This window comes from Mytilus californianus, unplaced genomic scaffold (genome assembly GCF_021869535.1).
Source record: "Mytilus californianus isolate M0D057914Y unplaced genomic scaffold, xbMytCali1.0.p SCAF_61, whole genome shotgun sequence".
Taxonomy (NCBI): domain Eukaryota; kingdom Metazoa; phylum Mollusca; class Bivalvia; order Mytilida; family Mytilidae; genus Mytilus; species Mytilus californianus.
The window spans coordinates 260,721-287,345 of NW_026262714.1; the positions used below are offsets into that span (position 1 = coordinate 260,721).

At 32.7% G+C, this 26,625-nt stretch overlaps 1 protein-coding gene across 2 annotated transcripts in view; it reads left to right on the plus strand.

Annotated features, from left to right (window-relative positions):
• Positions 1-26,625, plus strand: part of LOC127707284 (multiple epidermal growth factor-like domains protein 6) — a 116,996-nt gene that overhangs the window by 87,429 nt on the left and 2,942 nt on the right. For both annotated transcript variants that reach the window (XM_052211819.1, XM_052211820.1), the window contains exons 7-12: positions 877-1,074; positions 1,614-1,748; positions 8,260-8,397; positions 16,414-16,557; positions 17,666-17,800; positions 23,918-24,055. In XM_052211819.1, the coding sequence (XP_052067779.1) occupies positions 877-1,074; positions 1,614-1,748; positions 8,260-8,397; positions 16,414-16,557; positions 17,666-17,800; positions 23,918-24,055 (888 nt within the window). The remainder of the gene's footprint in view (positions 1-876; positions 1,075-1,613; positions 1,749-8,259; positions 8,398-16,413; positions 16,558-17,665; positions 17,801-23,917; positions 24,056-26,625) is intronic.

A 26,625-nucleotide genomic window follows, 5' to 3' on the forward strand; every position in this document is an offset into this window, starting at 1 on the left:
CTTTTTTGATAGGCCACTAGTCTAAATGCCATGTCTTAAGATAGTCGGTATGATACATTCGTTACACAGTGTGGTGGTGACGTAATACGATATATATGGGGACAATACATTGCTTATGGGGTTCGAGCTTCGCTCTCACCCATAAGGAATTTACTGACCCCTTATATATCGTATTAGGTCTACGAGACTATGTAACTAATATTATCGAACATGTGCTGCGTTTTGCATAACAGGTACTATTAACACCTCTTGAACTAGTACGTGTATCAACAAATTACCAATCTATGATTAAAAAAAACTTTACGAATGTTTACATGTTTTATGTGGGCTATAAATTAAACGAATATATATTTTAGAAGTTGTTGTCGGAAGGACATACAGTCTTATTTTCATTTCAATATCTTGTCTTTATAACAGTAACGCGTTAGTGAAAAGTAACAAACTACTATACGAAATAATTATTACAAGCTGGAAGATGCCTGTATCTATCAGACTGATCAAAAACAATCGACGAGAAGTAACAATTTAAGCGAGATAAAAATTGCTGATTAACATTCCCGTAGACCAGAATATGAAGGAAAAAGCAATAACATATATAACATCTAAACTACAGACTTATTATACGATTTTTAAATGAACTTACTTGTCGGAGTTTTGACTTAAACGAGTCATAGATGAAACACACATAAAACAAGAAGCATTACACGCAATATTACTTGTAAAATGAAATATATTGTCAATTTTGTCAATAGGTTTCTATAGCAAACTTTTTCTAAATGTATCTCTCGACGTTTTTCTTTGTGTTTTCTTATTTCTAGAACTGCTTTGTTTATTCATAATTACTAGAGTCTCAGTTCAATTATTTCTAATTTGCAGACATGAATCCCTCTGTCGGTATTCACAAAGTGTATTGTTCTAATACTACTGATTCATGGGCTGAGGGTACAGTGTTATACAATGCAGAGCATCATAACAATGACACCGACGTATTTGCTGTTTGCAAATATATTATTTATATACCGCCAATTCTGAATGGAAATTCAAAGATCGATATATGTGAAATTGAAATTGGCGGTAAGTATTTAGAATTTTCGAATTAAGAACGTTATCTGTAATTATTAACTGACATAAAATTAGAGGATCCTGCTTATGTTCAGGGTGAACAAATGTAATACCATATTATATTTTAAACGATAATCAGAATATATCAAGGGGAAATCAAACAAAATCCTCAGTCGAAGAACATGGACAATTTTGGCAAAATGGAGAATCACAAAAAGACAAAACTACACAAAATCTAGCCCTACAAAACAGGGGTTAATCTTATGTGCTCAAGAAAGGTAAGCAGATCTAGATCCACACGAGGCACCCGTCATAAAGTCCACTGCAAGTTTTTACAAAGTACGATTTATCCCTCCCTACGACAAGATACTTGTATCTACGTTGGCCAGGAAATTAAATTATGAAAAGTCAATTCGAGCATACAATTCAAATATAAATTGAAAACAAATACTTTGAAATGTTTAAAACTTCGTGACTTTGACTGTGAACCATCTCTAATAAATGACAAAGTGTTGAGGGTAATCATGGGCAATACGACACTTTACTTGCAGGATGTCCTTATGGGAAATATGGAGACAGCTGTCAATTGACTTGTCCCGAAAACTGTATTGGACCATGTGATTTAATAACCGGAAACTGTTTGTTCGGTTGCTTAGTTGGTTGGCTTGGTAAAAAATGTGACAGAGGTAACAGTTTCATTATTTCATCTAATGTCTAAATAATGCGTAGTAAGATCAAGTAGGTATATTTGTATTAGTATATAAAAGGCTTGGTAATGTTACATATATAGTTGTAATACATGCTGAGAATTAACATTTTATTATCCAATGATAACGAGGAGCTCTTTATTTTTATGTGCTTCTTTTACAAACGAAACGTTGATTATAAACATTCTTATACATGTACATAGTGATTAGTAGTATCATCAATGGGTATATTTGGTAAAAAAATAAACATTGAATACATATTACTAAGCCATTTTCTTTTTTTCAGTTAATTTTAAGACATATGATAATATGTTTATTTGTTTCATATTGTTTGGCTTAACTCGAAATGAAAGAAACACTTATGGCGTTATCATTCCATTTCTATCAGCATGAGGTTTTCATGCCACTTCAATATACTTGAACCAACGAGAATTGCTTCTGTCATAACGTTTGCAGTGCCCCGATAAATAATTTCCATCCGTTACAGGAATGATAACAATGTAGTCTTTAGCGTAAGTCTTACCTACATGTAGATAAAATAAACAATGCAAAGCATAACTAGAAATAAAATATCTCGACAATATCTCAATATTCAACGGTTCATGATATTAAAACCATGAACTCTTCACTTTCCGTTTGCTATTATAATAATTCATTCATTTACAAATAACAGTAAGCTATCAGTTAGATTGTAAATTCCCAATTATTGTAATTTTACCTTTTATATCTTTTTGGGTTGATCACCCTTTTTTTAATATAACGGAGTTATAAAAACTGTCATACAAGTGAGAGGTTTAGCATGATAACACCATGTTTAACCCACCATGTTCTTTGGAACATGTCTGTACCAAGTCAGGAATATGACAGTTGTTTTTCACTTTTTTCCGTTGATTGATCATGTCTTGTCAGGTTTTAATGACATCCCTTTTTTCAATTACCTTGGACTTCTGTATTTTTGTTATACTTTTTTTCCAGAAAAAATAGTCATGTGAGAAGAATCAATGATTATCTAATTGATTATAAATTTTGATTATACTTGTACATGTTTTAAATGTATCACTGTTTATGCTTTGTAGCTCATCACTTGGGGTCCGTCGTCCGTTAACTTTAACACAAATATTCTCCTCTGAAACTTCTGAGCCAAACTTAGAAAATCGGATTAGCACAATGTTGAGATCTAACTTCTATCTATTTTTTTATCAAAACTAGCAGACGACTTCGTCTAGAAGTTATTGGTTCTAAATGACGAATTGTATCAATTTTTTCCATTTGTGTCTATTATTTTGAAACCTATATAAGATAGAAAGCATCGTTTAAATGCAAAATTGATCAGCAAGACAAAATCTACATTGAATTTACATGCCGAAATCGTCATTTTCTCTAATTGTGCTTTTTTATCTTGAAAACTATAATAGATAGATAGAAACTTCAAACGCTGATGATAAATGATCGACAAGACAAGATCTACAACATCTACGAATGAGTCAACATCTCCGAAATTTTTCAGACGAAACATTATTGGAGCTCTTGCTCTTTGGTGACGAATTTTATCCCTTTTTGCGTGTTTTGACTATTATCTTGAAAACTATCAATAGACAGACACTTTAAATAGCAAACATTATCTGCTAGACAAAATCCACAAATACATGTAAGTCATATTTTACCTAAATCGTCACGAGACTCTTTATAGAAGTGAGTGCCCTTCAATAAAAATTTTCCCCTTTTTATTTTTTGGGCAAAAACTACGAAAATAAAGAAAAGCTGTAAACAGAAAAAAAGGTTATTAGGAATACAAAATCAACAAAAACGAGATTTTTGTCATGAATTCTACTCTAGTCTAAAACGTTGTAGAGTGTCCATTGTTGAAGATGCACATAGACCTAGGTGAGGGACACAGTATCTTTAGGGCGTCTACTTTGTTTAATCTATGGAAACAAGTTTATTGCATAAAGCCTTAGTTCTTTTAAAAATTGAATATAAAAGAGGGACGAAAGATACCAAAGGGACAGTCAAACTCATAGATCAAAAACAAACTGACAACGCCATGGCCAAAAATATAAAAACAAACAGAGAAATAAAAGTACAGATGACACAACATAGAAAACTAAAGACTAAGCAACACGAACCCCACAAAAAACTGGGGGTGATCTCAGGTGCTTCTGAAGGGTAGGCAGATCCTGCTCCACATGTGGCACCCGTCGTGTTGTTTATGTTTTTACAAATCCGGTAAATAGTCTAATGTATGGAACGCCACAGCTGTCTTATGTGGAACTCTGATATTACTTTATGTTGTTTTATTATTACTTGATGATATTTTGTCTTTACTTAATATGGTTTTGACATTACGTAATGATGTTTTGATATAACTCAATATGGAATAGTCATTACTTAATGATATTTCGATATTACACGATATGGTTTCGTATTGACTTGATACAGTTTTGTCATTACTCAATATGGTTTTGTCATTACTCGATGTGGTTTCACCATTATTTAATTTGGTTGTGTCATTAGTCAATGTGGTTTTAACATTACTTGATGTGAATGTGACTTAACGTTATGTAGTTGTTTCATTACATGACGTGGTTTTGTTATTTCGTAATGATGATTTGCCTATTCTTTACATGATTTTAACATTACGCAATGATGTTTCAAAATTTGACGATTTTACACTACATGATGTGTTTGTTTCAGTATTTGATGTGGTCCTGTCATTCTTTGATGTGGTTATCCCATTACTTGATGAGGTAAAAAACCACGTGACCAATTCGGAAAAAAATATGTTCTATTTTTAAACAGATTTCAATATATCGTTTGTTTAATGTGCTTTGGATGGGTATCGCTATCCATTGAGTTAAAGTTCAAATTAAAGTTCGAGTGGTTGTTCAGAGTTATTTGGTATGAAAAAGGGGAACGGCAGACAATGATAAGAAAAAAGTATTAAAAAGTTTACAGTATTTCGGACATAATTGGGATATCCCCAAACAACTTGGTCCTGTTGTTTTCATCCTAAGTTCTCAATCGGAAGCAGTATTTTTGTAATAAATTTGTAAAATATTCCACGGAACCATGTGTCTCGCCTGATATTGCTGCTGTAAGTGTAAAAGCGTCATGTTGATCGTCTGTACATTTATCTATACATTTATCGGTAAAAAAAAAATAAAAAAAAAATGTTTTTCTGTAGATACTTTTTCTTGAAATTGAGGAATAACTCCTATACAAGTTTTAAAACACTTCATGGAGGTTTACAAATTTATCATGTCAAAACAGTTTAATTTGGTTTTATTTAACTAAAACAAAACTGTATGGTTTTCAACAATGAGCTTGAAAACCCATACCCTATAGTAAGCTATAAAAGGTCCCGAAATGAAAAATGTAAAAAACTAGAAACCTAACGATCTATGGATAGATACATAGATACTTTATTCTCTAAAAAACTAAATACAAGTTTACAGAGAAACATACAATATAAATACAGGTACAATAGTCGAGGTGAACAAATACAGTATGATATTCTAAAAGTACAAAATTATGATGGCATACATGTTTAGTAACATGTATAATGAAAGGTTAAACTCAATAGAAATAAAAAAAAAATGGAGATGTAGACGCCGACGCCACTATCGACGACGAAATAGAGGTTTGTTGTGTCTCACTGCCGTTACATTGATACCGCAGGCTCGACACAAATCAAAAGACTTGAACTTTATTGTTAACAAATGAAACACTTCAAATCAACTCACACTAAAGTTACAGGGAAGCGGGGGGGAGGGGGGCTCGGACTAAGCGACAAAGCATCAATACTTTAAAATAAGAATATCCGAATTTTTTTTTAGCGTAAATGATCATTTGAACTTATACGAATACCAATCTTTTATTTGTAATCAATTGAATTCCTTGATCTACCTCGCACTAATTGAAAAATAAACTTTTTGGAATATCTGTTTCACATGTGACGACGGACATGTTCCAGTGGTCGTAACCATAATACCGTCATCTTTTTCTTGTATATAAACTACCAAATAAAACCAAATCACTGGGTTTGTACTTTCTCGAATAACACGACGGGTGCCTTTCTGGAGCATCCGAGATCACCCCGATGGATTTATATTACCAAGTCATACCGATCTATTGAATCAGCCAAATGAAACTGTTTTGTATGCCACCGCAACTGAAAGTTGGGGGCATATTGTTTTACCCCTGTTCGTCCGTCCGTCCGTCCGTCTGTTCGTCCCATTATGGGTATATAGTTATTCCGCATAACTCCTCCTACAGTTTGAATCCTAGGAAGTTTTCTCTTTACTGTCTGTTTGTACATATATTGAAGGTGTGCATGTGGTCAGGGTTTAATGTTTATTAATATTTGCTCTTTTGGGAGATAGTTGAACTTTTTTTGGGAAATTTACTTGCATAAGAAGAGCGTTTCCAGATAACTCCTCCTACAGTTTGAATGCTAGGAAGTTTTCACTCTGCTGGCTGTTTGTACATATATTGAAGGTGTGCATGTGGTCAGGGTTTTTATTTTTATTATTTTTTGCTCTTTTGGGAGATAATTGAACTTTATTTTGTCATTTTTGGGGTATAAGCGGTTAAATGAGTTGAGTGCGGGGGCATCACTTTGTCTAGTTTACATTTTTTCTCATGTTGTGCTGTTACACAACTGTAACAGTCCGATGTAAGGTTATGATTTAGCGCGCACATACACGTTAAACTCCGCCACGTGCACTTTCTTTATGTACCTGCCCCAAGTCAGGAGCATGAAGTTCAATTGTTGTCGTTGTATACATGTGTGTGATTTTTTTTTTTTGTAAATTGTTTATTTATAAATAAGACCATTTGTTTGTTCGTTTGAATTTTTTCACATGGTGCATGGTGGCCTTTTGTAGCTGACTATACGGTGTGTTTAAGGCTGTACGGTTGCCTATATATGATTTCTTACATCCACTGCATTTAAACTCTGTTGGATAGTTGTCCCATTGTCAATCACACCACATCTAGATTTATATCAACTTCTATGTTGCGTTTTGTATACTGTAACATTGTTTATCTTTTGTACGCATACCCCGGAGCCCTCTTTTCGGAAGCCCGAGCAAAAGTCCTTGTTCCGCGATAGAAAATTTAATTACGAACTCATATAAGATAGCTCGAATTTCAACTCATAATCTTAATTAATCTAAATGAGACTTAAATTCGAATCTTACTCAAACTCTACCTCAAAAAGTGACTCAAATTTAATGTTGTAACTAAAACTCTACCTTTAAATGTGACTCAAACTCGAAGTCCAACTCGAAACTCAATGCTAACTAAAACTTTAATTCTAATAATGACTTAAATTCGAAATCGAACCTAACTCAAATTTTAACTCAAATAGTAACCCGAACTCTAATTCGATGGATGGCCACACTCATCCAAGGCACATACAACATGGAAATCTATCTAAAAATAGAAAAGGTTTTTCCGAATCGGTCACGTGATTTTACCTCATCAAGTAATGGGTTAACCACATCAAAGAATGACAGGACAACATCAAATAATGAAACAAACACATCAGGTAGTGTAAAATTGTCAAATTTTGAAACATCATTACGTAGTGTTAAAATCATATAAAGAATAGGCAAATCATCATTACAAAATAACAAATTAAACCACATCATGTAATGAAACAACTACATAACGTTAAGTCACATTCACATCAAGTAATGTTAAAACCACATTGATTAATGACACAACCACATTAAATAATGGTGAAACCACATCGAGTAATGACAAAACCATATTGAGTAATGACAAAACTATATCAAGTCAATACGAAACCATATCGTGTAATATCGAAATATCATTAAGTAATGACTATTCCATATTGAGTTGTATCAAAACATCATTACGTAATGTCAAAACCATATTAAGTAAAGACAAAATATCATCAAGTAATAATAAAACAACATAAAGTAATAGCAGTGTTCCACATAAGACAGCTGTGGCGTTCCATACTAATTCGGTAGGTCACATTCGTGAAAAGGAATATATAAGGTGTGTCTTTAATATCGCAACAATTTTGATAATAGTTTTAGTTAAATCCATAATTTAGTTTTTGATTTCATGTACCATCTACTTGCCATTTACATTACTAATATTTACACCTTGATGGGAATTCATAATCTTTTGTAAGAAAATCCCTCTTGAATTAGTTTGAAAGTAGGCCCTCGGGAACATTATCAATATTTAGGTATTGCAGCCTGATGGATAGTTTATTCATTTCCTGAATTTTTTATTTTGCTTGAATGTGAGTTTCTTTTAACTGTGTTACTTTTATATAGAGAATCATTAGAATATCGTTTATATGTTTCCAATTGACCTAAGTATGAAGGTATCACGTTTCTGCAACGTATAATATGCATTGTATTGTACGTAGTTTTATCTTGGATTAATAGAACAAATGGGTTATTTAAGGAAATAATATATTATGCTAACTACTTATTCTATTTAACAGCCTGTGATGAAGGAAAATTCGGTGATCAGTGCCTTCGAGACTGCTCAGCAAACTGTTTATCACCGCCCTGTGATTATATGACGGGAAAATGTACGGCAGGCTGCAAGAAAGGATGGGAAAGATTCAATTGCACAGAAGGTTTGTTTATTTAAATTAAGTATGTGTGGTGGGAAGTATATTGCAAGTTACTTGAAACGACTATTATTGTTCGTCAGCTTTCGATTTCCCAGTGGAAAATAAGTTGTAGACATAAACATAATACATCCGATTCAATTAAGTAAGCTACCAATTTGATGATGTAATGTTTGATATATTGCAGAAACTTAAAATTGCGTTCAAATATGACACAATTTTGCAGGCACAACATCGTGTGTATTATCACTGCACTGTAGGTACAGATTGAAATCGAAAAAAATCCACACAAACGGGGGATGTTTGTTAAATTTATGTTTTCCGAAAAAAAAAACACAATTTACGATCATCAATTATAAACCATTCAAACACACCAAAGACAACTAAATTCGCTGCTCGAATAAATAGCTAAATCGGATAGATTTGTCCGCATGTCAACAGCGACGACGAAGGTTGTATTTTTTTTTCATGCAACATTCCCATAAATTGTTCGGAAAATTTCCTAATGAGATGGCAATCAGTACCTTATCTGACTTATTTCAATAGTCCAGCGAAAATTAATTATTTAAGATGAGGTCTATTTCTTTATGTTTGGGTAATAAGCGTTGATTTACTGTCACTGATTCGATACCAATTGTGCATGTTGTGGTGGACTGTTCATCCCCCAGCATATCATCAACTCAGTACTAATCGGTGCTGCGGGCTGACATGATTTTTTACAATCTTTCCTAAATTTTCCGCTGATAAATGTATAAAGTATTTAGACACTTAGGTTCCATCTCCGTCAGGTAAAGTTGACCGTACATGAGTTTAGTTATTTGTTTATGTCTTGGCTTTCATATTTTGGGGTTTGAGAGTTCCTGGTGTAGGTAAATTATAAAAGAGCTTCGGCTGCACCAAAACCTTAATCCACAACAATTATAAACCATGCAATCATATTAAAGAACATGAAATTCAAAAAACGGATTAATAGCTCTCTCTAAAGTTTTTGTCACGATTTCGACGGCTAGAACGTAGATGAAATTATTTTATTTTTAAGATAACTCACATTGGTTGACCCAAATTGTCTAGTGCTTTTTTTATAAGATCTATATCGTGCAATGCTAGCTAGTGACTGAGATGACACTTACTTATTTTTATACACCAGCAGACAAGTTATTTTGTTACCGATGATGTCTACTTTCATTATTTTTACTGGATATCAGACTGCACTATTTTGCCATTGTTGATCGGATGCGACAAGGAGCATATCCTTGTAAACCCAATTGTAATGAAACATCATTTTGATCTGAACAGCTTTTAGAGGTCAACCAATGAATTATTAAGTCATTTTTAGTATTTCAGTCAATTTTCAGATTTATCCACTGCGGTGAATGCAGTACTGTTCAGACAATTTTCTTGCAGTGAATTAAGATCTGTTCGATCTACGTTCAGAATGTTCAGTAGATGTTATTTACACATCAACTCCTTACTGGATCGTCTGAAAAGCTTCTTAACAGTTTTGAAATGACTGCAAACAAATTGTCTGAACAGTACTGAATTTACTGCAGTGAATTAGTCTGAAAATAAATGTTTATTGATGATTTGATTTTAATAAGCGATTTGCAGCTCTGACGGGCAAACATTGACTGTGGATGAAAATTATCAGTATTATCTACACTATAGACGACAGGCACACAAATGACACACTTTTCTGCCACTGACAGCAGACTACAAACACCTATATCGTACACATGGCAGAAACAAAAATAACTCCAATGCAATTTCAAATTTGCCGACAACTCGTCGTAAGTGATAAAAATCCAAAGAAAGGGGCAATCTACAGACTTTATACCTTAGAAATCTTCAAACGTTTCTCAGTGGAATCTACTATTTAGAGTCAGACATTCATCTACCGTGCTTCTTTAAGCATCTGTTGCTAACATCAGCGTTAGCCACCACCGTGGCCCCACCTTATCTGAATTAATGAAGTCCTGTTTCCCTCTGGACAAATTGTCTTATTCTCTTAAAGACCAAACAGCCTATTGTTGATGCGCATCAACTAACGCAACTTGGTAGTGACATAAAAGCTCTATGACGTTGTTTCTAGCCATGAAAAAAAACGTCAAATTATAACGTCCTATTTCGCGTTTTTCACGGATTCCAACATAGTGTACGCTTAAAACCACGTCTTCCAAGAAAAGTGGAATTAAGCGTCGCACTGATACCTATAGGAAATTAAACACAAATGGACACAAAAGATACTACACTATCTGTAACCTCCGTTCTAATAAAAATAATAATAAAAATATAAATTTTGAACTAGGCTTTCTGCATTTGCGCCGATCTGCATTTCACTTTTTTTCCTTCACTTGCGCCGATTTTGTCTTTCATTTGCGCCGATTGTGTACAGGTAATTTAAAGGTGAAAGTTATTTTTTTATTTATCATATAAACCTCTTCCGTTAGCCAGTTGTACATATGTTATGAATTGTCAATTATAACATGTATATAACTGTTGTCCCCTGCTCACAAAGGGGAGGTGGGAGTAGAATTTCGAGCAAGATAGGTCAATTTAAAAGATATTTGTGCACTCTGTTTACATCCACTAAAATCACGGAGTAAAATTCTATTTACAGTATTTCAAAGCACAACAATAAAATCCATAAAAATGTAATACTAGTACAAATGAGTTATTATCTTGCCGAGAATTTATATGCCACACATCTGATATATTCCTTTCTTGTCATTTCATCTTTTCTATACTTGTTGTACTTGCCAATAACGAAGTCCATCTTTTCTTTCTCGTGTCAAAACGAAGTTCTCGAACAATATGACCAAAATTATCTTAAACATAAGGAAACACTATTTATGTCCATATATTACCATGCAATATACATTCTAGGTTTACTACATGTACATGTATTTACTCGTATAGCAAATAAAGTATCGGGGCTAGTGATACAAAAATAAAATAGGCGCTAATGAAAGAATCAAATCGGCGCAAATTAAAGATCGAATTTTCTTTTAAATCGGCGCAAATCTCGTACGCCCGTGTAACTTTACACTGGTAAATTTATATGACTTACGCTTATAGTTTTAACTTAATATGTGATTTTCAAAACTGAGTTTTCAGAAGGTTAGGCCGATAAACAATACTTTCTAGAAGTTTCGATATACTGGCAACGTATGCATGTTGAGATTAACTTACTTCTTTAAGATCCTCGTAAAATAATGGTGATCTTGCAATAAGGTTAAATTTTATCTATACTGCTTAATTGACAAAATCTTATAGTAAAAATAAAAATGATAAAGGTTCATTGTCTTTTGTCATTTGTTTCATTTCAAATTGTCTCAAGGGGAAATGATAAAGATTTCGCCTGATCTCACAGAAACTTAAGGCAAAAAATATAAGAAATAAATATATACTCAGTGAATGTGAATTAAAATAAAAATTTACGGTTTTAAAAACTAAACTTGTTGTAAATTTAACTTATGACAAAAAACAATTGCTTAAAGAATAAGATCCTACATAAAATTTCTCACTTTCAAAAAGCTACAATGACCGGAAAGATTGAAAACAAATTTCGATTTTCAATGCCGGCAATCTATACATACAACCTTGTCGTTGTTTTAATTTCCAAAATGAGCTATTTAGATTCATAATATTTCATCCTGTTTTGAGAAATACTTTATAGTTTACAACGGAAAATTATTTCTTAGATTCTAAACCAATTTTTGAATTAAAAACGTATTTGTATTTTATATTTACTGTCTCGTTTATTCAAAACACGTGAGGTAGTAATAACGGAGATCGTATGTTATGATAGGTTAAATGGATGTAAAACGTTTTAGAATCAAAAACGTTAATTCATATATTATACCTATAATTTTAATTTTCTTATATTTTAAATTTTAAATATTCAGAAATAATGAATCCACAAACTAGATGGAATAATTTGTATACGCTCGTCTTAGTCGGGACACATAATGGTATAAAAAAGTCCGTCCGTGCTAATGTCTGTCCGTCTGTCAACAGTAGCGAAAGAGTGCGCTAGGGCGAAGTTCTGAAATTGACGTGACAAAAAAACCCACACATCTTGTCTAATATAGTCAAATAGTCTGTAAGTAAGCCAGTGTCATCTTTCATTTCTCTTTTTATTTCCAATGATTTTGCTAATGAGAGGGAGAGGACAAAAATAGATCTAGACTTTCCTTTCTAAAGCGTCGTAAAAGGTTATTTCGAACAATTTTTCATTCCGACGGATGATTTGTCTGAAGGTTAATTTTGTGCGGCAACAACATCATGAGATCTGATACTGATACATACATATGATCTCTTGTACTACCGGATAATAAAGTAGGTGAATATAGTTGTTATTCTTGATTCTTGAAAATTTAAATGTGGTTTTCAAACGTCCAATTTGCAATTTTTTTCAGACAGTACGCCAGCAATGAAAACTTGTACTATGACGTCAGATTCAATGTTCTGAAGAAAGACAACTCTTTTCTTCAAAACGAACGAGAAAAAAACATGAAAATTCATCATAATTTTTTTGAAAGGTCGGTGACATATACATTTTTTTGCTTTATTTTGAAGAGTACACATGGCACTTTCCTTCTTGAAATTTTTATGAAAAAATCACTGGTAGATATTTTTTAATACTTGAAACGTTTTTCATTCTTGTGTTTTATTTTTGGCGGGAATGAAATAAATCATACTTTTTAAGATCAAAACAATAAGAGTCTTAAACTCTTGAACTTGTATTTGATAGACACAAATCTACTGTTTAACGTGAAACAAGAATTATGCTTTGATATAATGGGATTTTTTGAGAGTTTAAATAACAAGCAAATATCATGTTAATATTCGGGAAAACACGAAACTGAGGTTGCTATAGTGACAAAACTAAGTCGGTGACCCCCAATTTTTTTTATCATATTTTGTTCCTCAAATCATGAAATACCTTCACACAAAATTTTAAGGAAAAATCACTGGTAGAACTGAATAGGCTGTTTGGTCTTTAAGAACTGACTCTCTAACCGCCGTGTAACTAAGTTTTTTATCTTAAGTAATGAGCTTGCATGTATTAAGAGATCTATAAATAAGCAGAAACAAATAAAATTTCTTCTGACCAAAATCATCAAAACCCGCCTACCTAATGTACCTAATATACATTGTGTAAGTACAGGCAGATAAGATACCCCTAGAAATCAACACTTCATAGCTTTGTCTATATTCGTCGGTTTTGCTTTTTTTATTACTAGCATACAAAATAAATGATGTTCCTGTACTTTAACATCACAATATCGCAAGGACCTGACCTAACCACATCAAAGAAGACAAAATCATCATTGCCAAAAGTCTTTTAACAAGTAAATCTGAAGAATCTTTAAACATGTCACAAAGTTCAATAAAAGTTTAAGAAGTAATGAGATCTTTTTTTTTTGTCTTTTTTTATGCTACTCTTTTACAAAAGAGAAGCGAAAGATACCAGAGGAACATTCAAACTCATAAGTCGAAAATAAACTGACAACGCCATGGCTGAAAAAGAAAAGGACCAACAGACAAACAAAAGTACACAAAACACAACATAGAAAACTAAAGACTGAGCAACACGAACACCCGAAAAGCTTCAAGAATCGATGTTACGAAAGTGTTTTTTGTGGTGTTTTCAGTAGATTTATCCCATGTGCCCATTTTATGCCGTATACTGCATCACAAACGGGGTGATGAGTTGAATCATTGTTCAATAAATGTGTTTAATAAAGTGCAACATGAACTGACTGAGCTGGCAAATATTTATGACCTTTCAATGTAATGCAAAGTTCCAATCGTCTGTAAGAATTAAGATATGATTTAAATGTATTGTCTCTTTTAGAGTTGATTAACAGTTCACACATCTTCGGATAAAGTCTATACATGTAACTGCCAATTCCTATCTTTCTACCTTTCTGTTTCCCAAAATTACATTCTTTGAATGCGTCCGTACTTTCTAGTACCTGGGCGTTACAAATTGTCCTTTTAATAAACATTGATACAAATACTTTGTTCTTAAACGTGCCTGATCTCCTAATACAGGCTGCATTGATATAATCTGTCCTACAATACTTGCAATGAAAATGCCTAGTAGCACAGTGAAAATGTGCCCGGAAATTTCTAAAATTTTCAAAGGCTTTTATATTCTTTTCTGAGTAATTTTTATAACCCCTTCTGCCATATCCAAATGAAAGCCCAACCATTATAAACTTTGGATTAGTGCCAATTGCCCTTCTCTGGTGCAAGAACAAAACCAACTTTCTCCAAATCAGAGTGAAATTTTTGCACTCGATAACATAGCCTCTGCCATGTCTTTGCCCCCTCCGAGGCCATCTCTTAGATACATGACGGTTCTTAGACCTGTACTTCTCCAATATTTGATAACCTCCCTGACTACCTTGGAATAAAAATAGCCGCTAGTTGACAACCCAAAAGGCAAATCATTGTACACATAATATGCATGCTCCCAATTGAAACATATCGTGTCTGCTTGAAAAATACTGATATGATGATGTGCGCTTTTCAAATCGTAAGATAAATATAAAATCTGCTTTTTCGTAAAATTGTCTTGCAGTTTTTCCATCTTCATATTTGTGTTTAAACTTAACGACATGTGGATTGATAGTCTTGCATCTAATACTAGTCTGATTTTTAATCAAATCCATACATGTACCGACAGCAGTTTTCTCATAACACTGTTGATGTTGGACTACGTCGGTCTCAAATTCGGCGGTGTGCTTCTTGGATGTTCACGAACACTTTCTGGTTCTGTTTGTAATGTTCCTCGTTCCCCCTTTTTTGAAATTTGTAACTGTCATTCATGGATTCGTTCATTCTTGCTATCTGTATATCTGACATCACTTCCTGGTTCTCTTGTATTCTTTTCTTGAATGCCTCTAGACGTGTATCCAATAACTTAGTCATGTTGTTCAACAACTGGTTCTGTGTAAATTGAACGGCATTCTGTACTGTCTGAATTACTTGCTGCAAATTGGCGGCTATTAGTTTACTCGGTCAAACGACGACTAGAAAGTGATACTACCACACAAACCACCTTAGATATGACAACAAATCAGCCGCCTGATTGGACAGTTTAACATCGGCCTACCGAAAATTAATGATTGCACACCGAAAATAAAACATTTACCCGCTATACTGATCGAAACGCGGTAAATATTATTTTATTATACCCACTGAGGATGAATTTTATTCGTCATCATCAAAAAGTGGGATGAAATATTTTGCACGACAATACCTTGTTAAATAAGCTTTCATTTAATATTCTTTTCTCGTTAAATGAATAAATAAATTTTGGATTGAATTGTGTGTTTAAAAAGGGCATCTCCATGCTTAATGTAGGGTATACTTTTACGATAAAGCGACCCTACAACAAGACAATTGCTTGTAATCATGATACTGTAAAGTAACTTATTCTAGCGGATACTTTATTTCGCGTTAACCTCTTGCATTAAGACTTCGCAGCGAATTAGTTACGCGATTTTGTAATTTTTCTATTTATTTATATATAAGGAAAGGTGCAATGTTTACATATTAGACACGATTTTTATATTCACGTTATTATTCTACTCGCAAAAATTGGTTGGTTCACAGTATTTGTTAATGTTGCTACCCATGTATAGTATGAGACTGATGTGCAATTATCTACGTAATACTTGATGTTGGGTAAATACACCTAAGGCAGTAACATGTTCGACCTATCGGTGGAAAAAGTATCCGGACTATTTTTCCGGCTACTTACACCATAATTTTTTCTGATAATCGAAAAAATTCAGAAGCAAAAGTCGTCAAAATTATGATCTCATTTTACAATTTTCACCATGTGGAGTTGTGACCAAAAAGAGCAGATGTATGGCTTTAGAAGAATCCCTGCTGCTCGAAATAAATTATACGCGCTCACCTAAGACATACAAATGTATGGATTGTAATTGCCTAACAAACAAATCAAGCCACTCTGTACATTTAAATTTTAATTGGCTGTTTCAGAGTGTAGTAACGGAAACTTTGGTTGGAATTGTTCGGAGACATGTGATGGATGTATAGTTAATGAATGTGATCATATTAGTGGAGATTGCAAAATTGACAGTGTTTGTAAACCTGGCTATGTGTATGGAAAATATTGTAATCAAAGTAAGTTTCACTAGTTTTATATGTTTAAAAATAAGTGCATAACAATGTATATGTTCATATTAGACAGATAATGTAGTTATACAAGTCATAATCATGGTTGTCATTTCTTATTATTTTTTTATATTGCTTCGATGATATGGGCATTGTGTTTGTGTGACCGTGCGTCTGTATTATAATCCCTTCGTACGTTTTTCGTCCGTTTGTCTGTCCGTTATCATGTTTACGACCCTTTCCCATGAAGTTACGGAAAAACAGGTTAAACGCGCCCACCCTTTTCTTCCGAAAATGCCTTTACCAAGTCAGGTTATATTGCAGTTGTTTTCAACTTGTTCCGTTGATTGATAGCGTTTGATTTTGTCAGTTTTATGGACTTCCCCTTTTTTAATTTGCCTTGGAGTTCAGTATTTTTGTTACAATTTTTAAACATTTTATTCATTATGATTTGAACTTTTTTAAATATATAACAGTTAAGGGGTTTTACCCAGATTTCACGATGTAAAATACATGATAATGTCAAAGTGTGGATTAAATGCATGCTCAACTGAATAAACGTGATCATAAAGAATGGATGTTTTAAAAACGCATGCCTAATTAGGGTTTTGTTGAAGTTTGTTATGTTTTTATCTTCATTTGTATCATGTGTATATTAAAATTAGATTTACAAATTTTCATCGTAACTTTACCTCAAAATTTACTTATTTATTTTGTTATAAACGAACCCGTAGTATTCTCGTTCGAATTGTTTCACATTTGTCTTGTTGGTGCGCGTTTTATAGCTACCTATAGCCATACAGTATGTTTTGTTCTCATTGTTGAAACATGTCAGGTGACTTATATTTGTTTTTATCCATATCATTTGAACTCTGGTGGATAATTGTCTCCTTGGCAATAATGACACATCTCCCTAATTTTATATCAAATTGTGATAGTACGAGCGGGCCATGGTGTCTTTTTGGTATGATATATATATGCCATTTGCTTTTAATTTCTTCATATAAAGTATTACATATTAAAATATCTTTGATCTGACAATTATGATATATATATAAATATTGTTTCATATTAGGTTTCTATTTTTTTGTGATTGCTTTTAAAACTTTTTTTGTAGTATGCGAAGATTGGCATTTTGGAACTAATTGTAATAAGAAGTGTAACTGTCTTAAAAAACCATGCAACATATTTACTGGTGAATGTTCAGATGACGGCTGCAAAATGGGATGGAAAGGTGACTCGTGTGATCAAGGTAAAATAAAAAACATTTGAAGTTGTTTGTAAAAACTTTTTAAAGATACCTTGCGTATCAACTGGTATGCCGGAGGCGTGTTTCGCCTACATAATGCTCATCGGCGTACTATTATGAGCGGTTATATTGTTTAACACGTGTGCTCCGGTTCTTGCAGGAGTGTTAATTTTTTCATATGAGTCTTACATGAGCTAAATGAAGAATGGAAAGAACGTTCCTTTTTCTAAACTTCACGTTCTGGTTAGTAGATTATGTCCACTCACTATATCGTTACTATGTTGAACGCATACATCCCATCAGACCAGTAAATTGATACGACAGATACAGTTATATCTACCTCATATCTTGACTAACGTCCAGAACTTGACAATGGCGTTGGTTGATGACTTAACTGTACGACACAAAAGAGGATTTCTGCTTTCCATTTGTGAGCTTTCCAATTTTCTCTAGCTACATTAAAGAAGCGTCTGTTACAAACCAGGTGTTACCCTCCATTTTCTTCTGAAAATGCCTGTACTAAGTCAGGAATATTGCAGTTGTTTATCACTTCTTCCGTCGATTGATAGCGTTTGATTTTGACAGATTTTATAAACTCCCCCTTTTTTCAATTTGCCTTGGAGTACAGTATTTTTGTTATACTTTTTTAATTGACTATCTCTCTTATATGATATCATATTCAAGATCTTGCGTTTCATATAAGGTAAGCTATAAAATGGGTAACACATCGGATGTAACTAGTGGAGCAGGATATATGACCACTCTGAAGCATCTGAGATCACCTACGGTGTCATATAGTATCCCCCCTCCCTGAAAAGTGACCCCGGGGTCAAAATACCATATGGAAAAATTACCACAGGATCAATTTTGCCCTATCGGAATTTGAACCACTATGGATATTCAACATTTGTAGTTGCTCCAAACGATTGTTAATACTAATTTTCTGTAACCACTTAAACTTTTTCGGCACACATAGTCACCGATCTTTCTGAAAATTGGCTGATATGTAGATCCTATTAGACTAGTCAGAAAAATAATGCCAACCGATATAAATATTGGTTGGTTACCATGGTAACAGCCGTAAAAGTTGGGATTTTTAAGAAAAATACAATATTTGGTGTAGTGTTGTGAAATTATGCGGCTGCATCTATTAAAAAGAAAGACAAAAACAATTAATTTCAGTCTTGTTTTAGTCAAAAATCAAAATTGTTATGGGGAATCTACCTAGAAACATGCGAAATTATTTTCTAAAAAATGGTCATTGTGCAATATTCCTCACAATACGAAGTATCTCCCTTTGGTGGGTTACAGTAATGACTGGACCAAAACAAAAACGCTAATAACTTTTCTTTTTCTCAAAGGATTTATGTCAAATTTGAATTGTTAAAAATTTAGACCATTCAATACATAAATATAAGAAAAAATATTAAGGAAAACTCTTTTAAATCTTCTTAAAACGTGACCTGACCAACGCTGACAATGACAGGACCGAATGAAAATGCTAATAACTTTTTTTATTTCTTAAAGGATTTATGTTAAATTTGAAATATAATAAAATCTGATCATTTAATATATAAATTAATGAAAAAATATAGAAACAAATATTAAAAAAATCAGAAAAATTCAGAAAACGTGACCTTTTAACGTTGACAATGACCTGACCAACAACAGCAATGACCTGAACGACGAAACTTTATGTGTTTTTTTTTTTTATATTATTAAAACAGGAACAATATTTGTTTTGGGGTAAAATACTTGACCTAACCAACGTTGACTGTGTCCTGGTTGTTGTACTACCTAATACTTATTTATATCTTATAGGATTTGCTTAAAATTAAAAAAATAAAATAAAATTAAGATTAGTTGGGAAAAAACTGGGAAAACAGTTTAGGGTACTATGACGAGCACCATATTATTTAAACTTTTTATGGTATTGAGTAGTATATTGTATTTAACTGTGTTGTAAATTATGTTGTATATTTCCTGTTATAATTTGACACGTTTGATCACAAATATAAAGTAACACACAAAAGGTGTGATTGAAGTAGGCCATACATACATGTAAGTTGATAAATCCAATATAGTTTGTTTTTTTAATATTTTCTTACAATAAATAATTATTTCCACGTACTACTTAAGGCATGCCCGAGCCTTGTACAGGATATCTTGGTAGTTAAAAATATTTTGATTAAAAACAAATAAACATTTCGCAGACTACTTGAGGTATGCCCGAGACCCTGCATGCATGATATCTTGGTAGTTTAAAATATTTTCATAAACTATAAGTAAACATATTCGCGGACTTAACTTGAGGGTTGCCAGAGCATTGTCTTAGTTTTAAATGTTCCCGAAAGTTTGAAAAGCATTTAATATTTTCTTATTTAATAAAAATAATGGTTCAATCTAAGTGTTTCTATAAATTTGATGCAAAGCCTATTACATTTAATTAGGTATAAAGTCATTTTTCCTGGTCATGATAACGGTCAGAATGTAGGACAGAAAGTCACAGACAAAAAGTCACAGACAAAAAGTCACAGACAAAAAGTCGCGGACAAAAAGTCACATGTATAATCTGTTATAAACATAGACTCTTGTTTCAAAGTAAAATCTTTTTTTTTTTTGTTAAAAGAAAGACAATTAATAATTTTGAGAAACATCTTTCTGTAATGGACTTTCAGTGAAAATCAAAGTATATGTATTTTTTACAGAGTTTGTCTTGATTGCCGTGTGGAGATAGTAGAGTGCCTCCCCGTGCTTCAGGTTTATGCTCTGATAATATACTAGATTGTTTCATATTCTGACATCGAACTCGGACATGTTTAACCCCGCCGCAATTTTGCGCCTGTCCCAAGTCAGGAGCCTCTGGTCTTTGTTAGTCTTGTATGATTTTTAATTTTAGTTTCTTGTGTATAATTTGGAGTTTAGTATGACGTCCATTATCACTGAACTAGTATATATATTTGTTTAGGGGCCAGCTAATGGACGCCTCCGGGTGCGGGAGTTTCTCGCTGCATTGAAGACCCATTGGTGGCCTTCGGTTGTTGTCTGCTCTATGGTCGGGTTGTTGTCTCTTTGACACATTCCCCATTTCCATTCTCAATTATATGCATATAATTCTTTTAAGGTTACCCTGTGTAAAGAGTTATCATATTGTCAATATTTTTTTAATTTGCTGCTAAAAATCCATTAAGATAATTGTTATTTTCTCAAATTTCATTAATCCAATGTCTATTACTAATGTTAATATAGTGCTATATAGGCGGATCCAGGGGGCCTTGAGGGCCCGCCCCTCCTTTCATTGGAAAAATTTGGATGATTACATATGGAATCACTGTTGTATGAATGTAGCGGGCCATCTCTTAAGGCAGTCAGTGGGACCCCTTATATGAAAATTGTCTAGATGGTATATTTCCCCCCTGCTGCTCGTTGTAAGACCCACAGTCACCCGCTGACAGATATCGCGGGTCCTCTTAGGGAAACGGAACTTTTTGGAAAATCTCGAAAATTCCTCCCCGGCCAGAACGTCAAACAAGAAGTGTGTCGGAAGGATATCAGGTCCATCGGATCGACGGCCGACTGTACCCCACCCCCCTTGCTTGTTACGCCCTTTGTTCCTTTATGGGCTTTCTAGTTGACCTATTAAAATTTCTGTCCTTGTCCAATTGATCCCGATTTCCAGTGATATTTCAAATTGTCCGCCTTCATCCCACCCTACACTTATTGCAGGACCGTTTTGAATTTTTTTATTTTTTATAACTTCACCTCAAAAACGATCTTCATGTAGATTCTCATCATCCAATAATACAATATTAATCGAAACGTATAGCTACATGTATACATGTTTTCCATTTAAACATTGAGTTTAAGAATGAATAGAAAATAAACAGCTCATAATAAAGGTATGTTTTTCTTTATAGAAAGGTGAGATGGTCAATATCATGTATTTAGAGGATCAACGTCTAACTCTTTTGGTTATATTTTTTATTGTGTTGAATTGTATCAAATTATTGACTTTAATTAATTTTTGGTCAGTAGACTAGCACAGGACCTACAATGTTCCTATTAAATTTATTGATGTTGTTCTCTTCTGAAATATGCATGAGATGTTTGACACTGGACATAAAGCAAACCACAACTAATCGAACATTTCTTTTTTACAAAATCTTACCCAACCCCCACCCCAACGATATTGATTATTTTCATTTGTGATAAGTATTTATTTCTGTGCCTCACACAAATAATTTTAAGCTTGGCCTTCCTTTAACTGTCAATTTTTCTGATTGTATCTTGAAGTTCTTAATATTATATATAAATAGTTAGGAGCTATTAGCTATAATTCCAAACTGTCAACACCAATTGGCACTTTGATCTTTAATCTTCACTACAACATTTGAATTACAGTTGATGGAATGACTTGCAAAAACCATCATTCGTTGACACTGCATTAAAATGAAAACTTACAGAAGAGAGTTTTTTTTTAGAGATTTAGTCTATTTTAAAGCGTTTTCCAAGTTTATGCATATAATTGGTTGTTTCTACGGCAACACTATCATTAATAATGCCTGAAATATTATTAATATTTCCTAAATACAAGAAAACCTTTATAACGTAAGCAAAATTGTATACACTCTTTGATATATGTATTGAAGTTTAATAAACGAATTTGTAAAAATTAGCACTTATCAGTATTTTTGCAAATGGACTACTTGTTTCCATGGCAACACATTCAATGGCAAATATTGCATAACTGAATATTTAATTTTTTAAATGATTTTATTTGTTTTTTCTAGATTGAGTCATTGTTTTTCTTGTGTATTTTAATGATCATGAAAACAGACTGAAATTTCTTCATAATCAGCACTTTTATCCAGATTAGAGAAATAATATTTGTTTCCTTCAAATGGCAACACCATTATCCATATACTATACCAGCAAAATTATTTATATATACACATGTGTGTATATAGTGAAACTAAATAAGTGTTGTAGTTTTCCTACGTTTGTGCACATTTAAGAAACTAACTAAAACTTTTTCAAAATTGTTTTAAACTTGTTTATCATCATGAAATTGTTTCCATAGCAACACAGTTAAAACTATAATACCGTTATGTATGAATATGTTTAAAATTTTGATGATTACAATTTCTACATATTGTATATTTATTTTTTATTTTCTGTCTGCAGAATAAGGTTTAAAAACATTTTTTTTTCAAAATTTAAAAAAAAAAAAAAATTCTGAAAAAAGGAAAACTAAGAATTTTGTATCCATGCTAACAAAAAAATGAGACATACTTCCCCATAACTTTTTCAAATCATTGATAAGATAAGACTATGGTTTTTATATTTTCATGGTTGACTTTAACTCAGGTGTCCGCAAAAAAATTATAGTGAGCATTCAAAAATGACCTCAAAAGGGTATTTTTTACCTAATGCAAACCACATAAAATAGGGGGTATATGTGATTATGATTAAGAATGAATATGAAAACATCAGTTATTAAATTACATGAATAAAATGCATATATTTAATAAATCTAAAAAAAATATTCTTTCTTTAAATCATTTATTATGAAAAATTATGTTGAAAATAGCCATTTTTAGCTTAAAATCATAGATATCCAAAAGAGGTAAAACTGGTCATCGGTTGCTATGGCAACCGATATGCTTAGCAACCAAAATTTTGCCATTTTTTGTTTGTTTCATCAAGACTAGTAAGTGTGGGAAGTTTGAAGAAAATCCATGACCATGCGTGCCACACTCCCTATATAAGAGTTTAAATAGTTACAGAGAACCAGTCTTAAATGTTAAACATGTATACCTTAGATTGTATAGGGGTGCAATTTTCTATGGTGGGGTTCAAAATACCATGGTTAAGTAAAAATGTTTATGCACCTTTTCAAACATGTTTGATATAATCATATCAAATATTTTTTAAAACATTAATACAATACAAAGTAGTTTAAATGGCAATGGCAATTTGAAAAAAAAAACAACGTTCTTCGAAATACAACATAGAAAACTCAAGGCTGAGCAACACGAATCCCATCAAAAAACAAAGGTAAAAGATGTGATAATTAATTCAATGTCCAGTATATATTACCTTCTAGTTTATCTATTTCAGAATGTGTATCTGGCTATTTTGGTTTTAATTGCGCCTACTTCTGTGAGACTTGCTTCAATCAGTCTTGTGATATTTTTGAAGGGAATTGCAGAGTCGGATGTAACGACGGTTACCGTGGTCGTAAGTGCGAGACGCCAGGTAACTCACAACATCACGTTTATTGTAGGTGTATGTGATGTAGTCGGTTATGTTATTGTGGGTTATGATGAAAACAAACGTCTACTTTTGCTGGAAATAACTTGTAATCATTTCTTAGATAATTGATATTGAAAAACAATAGAATAAAAATTTACCTCCTAAAATGTTAATAATCCTCTTTGTCTGGCCTTCTTATAAAATAAGGAAACTGTTTGTGTCACACAATGGCATATCATTGTATGAATTTATTATCTTCCATAGATTTAATTTCCAATAGTTAAAATGTTGAAATATAAATTCCTTTTTGTGTATTCATGGCTACATTACGCATTTATTTGCCATCAAATATTACAAAAGGGGCATGCACATCATATTCCCTAAACTTTTTATTTCGAGTATAATTGCAACCCCTTTGAGTGATACAATTTCTGAAATCATTGACATATATCTATCAAGAGATCAAATAAAAATCATACACATTTGACCTTATTTCCCCAAAAAATTGCATCGAAAAGTTGGAACGAAAATTTGTTTTGGGGAAACATTAAGTAATTTCTTGACCTGTGGCCGGTACGGATGCCAAAATACGGACTGTCAAAGAGTAAATGGCAGAATGGCATATAAAACATAAAAAACCAATCCTGATGTTAATATAAACTCACTATCACTGGGGTAAAGCTGATGACCGTAATTGGATTCACGTTCATCCCAAGATGGCGAATGAAAAATTAGGTCAATATCTGTATTGTCTGTTAAAGTGTTTCTATATTTTTTTCTTTACAAAGCATACATTGGTATGATGTAAATTTATAAAAGATTCAAAAGGAAATCACAAATTACTACAGAGAAATGCGTATGAAACAGGAAATTCGATTTGAAAAAATCGCTAAGATGACCGTAAATCACAATCAAGATGACCGTAACAGTACCAGCGATTCATAACAAGGGTGACCGTAATTGGTTAGATGATGACCGTAATTTGTAAAGGATGACCGTAATTTATAAAAGATGACCGTAACTTTTAAAAGATGACCGTCAATTCTAAGAAATATCCGTTTTTGTTTTAATACCTTTTTTGTATCAAATAATTAATCATGTTGGTATAAAACGTATTTATAAGAGAATATTATCCTATAGATTGAAGAAAATAAGACGTGCACATGAACAAGTGGTGAAGACATTCAACAAAAGCGCGATTAAATGACACCTTACAAGTTAAATGAAAAATGGGGTGCACTCCAATTACAAGCCAAAAATAATTTTATTTCTGGGATTCCTTTTAATGACATATAATAAATACATCTAAAAATGCCAATACATGTACACCCATTGATATTACATCGTTTCAAATGCCATTGCAAATGTTCTTTATTTCAGATAAGTACATGTATTATCATTATACCACCTGCAAATTCACATAATCGAATAAAAGCAGCATTTTGATACACACTATAGACACTCAGGTTGGTCCACAAACATTTTGTTTTAGAAAGAAAGTTTTGGATGAAAACACTGGTCATTCTGCCTATCGGTCCGTACATTTTAGAGTTGAAGTAACAAAACTTAAAGTGATGTTAGAAAGATTAAAAGCCAAATATAAATTCAAAAGATGTTCCTCAAATTACAAGCCAAATGATTTTTTTTTATTTCTGGGATTCCTTTTAATGACATACCACAACCATGGTCTCTGTTGATTGGTCTTCCATTTTGTCTTGCAAGTAAAATAACAGAAAATGTTTTTAAAATACTACGACCAAACTAATGAAGGTGAGCTCCAGCAAAATAGATCCTTAAAATAATCTTGTACGAATAGCGTATTACAAGGGGGAACCTTGTCAAATTGTACAAACAGAAATGTTATGCATATATCAAGACAAATTTAGATGTTCATCATTATTCTGCTTCCTGTGGAACCATACACATGGGCTCGATTACCGGATATTCATATGTTTAATTAATGTTTTTGTTCTTCAAATTGTCGTCGTATTGCTGTCAATTTTAAGATTTTAACGTCGTTATCAATAAATATTTTATTCTTTACGAGCAATATGCAATTTACTATCATTGTCATGAACTCAAAATCCGGCAAATAGTAAAAAAGAAATTGATTAAACATATTTATATCCGCTCACCGAGACCCTAGTGAGACAAACTCAACAAAAAGCTATGAATACAAATACGCATTTTCTTAGAATTGAAGGTCATCCTTTAAAAGACTTTATAAGTTACGGTCATCCTTTACAAATTACGGTCATATTTTTACCAATCACGGTCATCCTTGTTATATGTTACGGTCATCTTGAAAATATTTTAATGATGATTTACGGTCATCTTAGCGATTTTTTAAAAATCAAATTTCCTGTTTCATACACATTTCTCGGTAGTAACATGTGATTTCGTTGTGAATCTTTTATAAATTTACATCATACCAATGTATGCTTTGTAAAGAAAACAATATAGAAACACTTTAACAGACAATACAGATATTGAACTAATTTTTCATTCGCCATCTTGGGATGACCGTGAATCCAATTACGGTCATCAGCTTTACCCCAGTGACTGTGAAAACT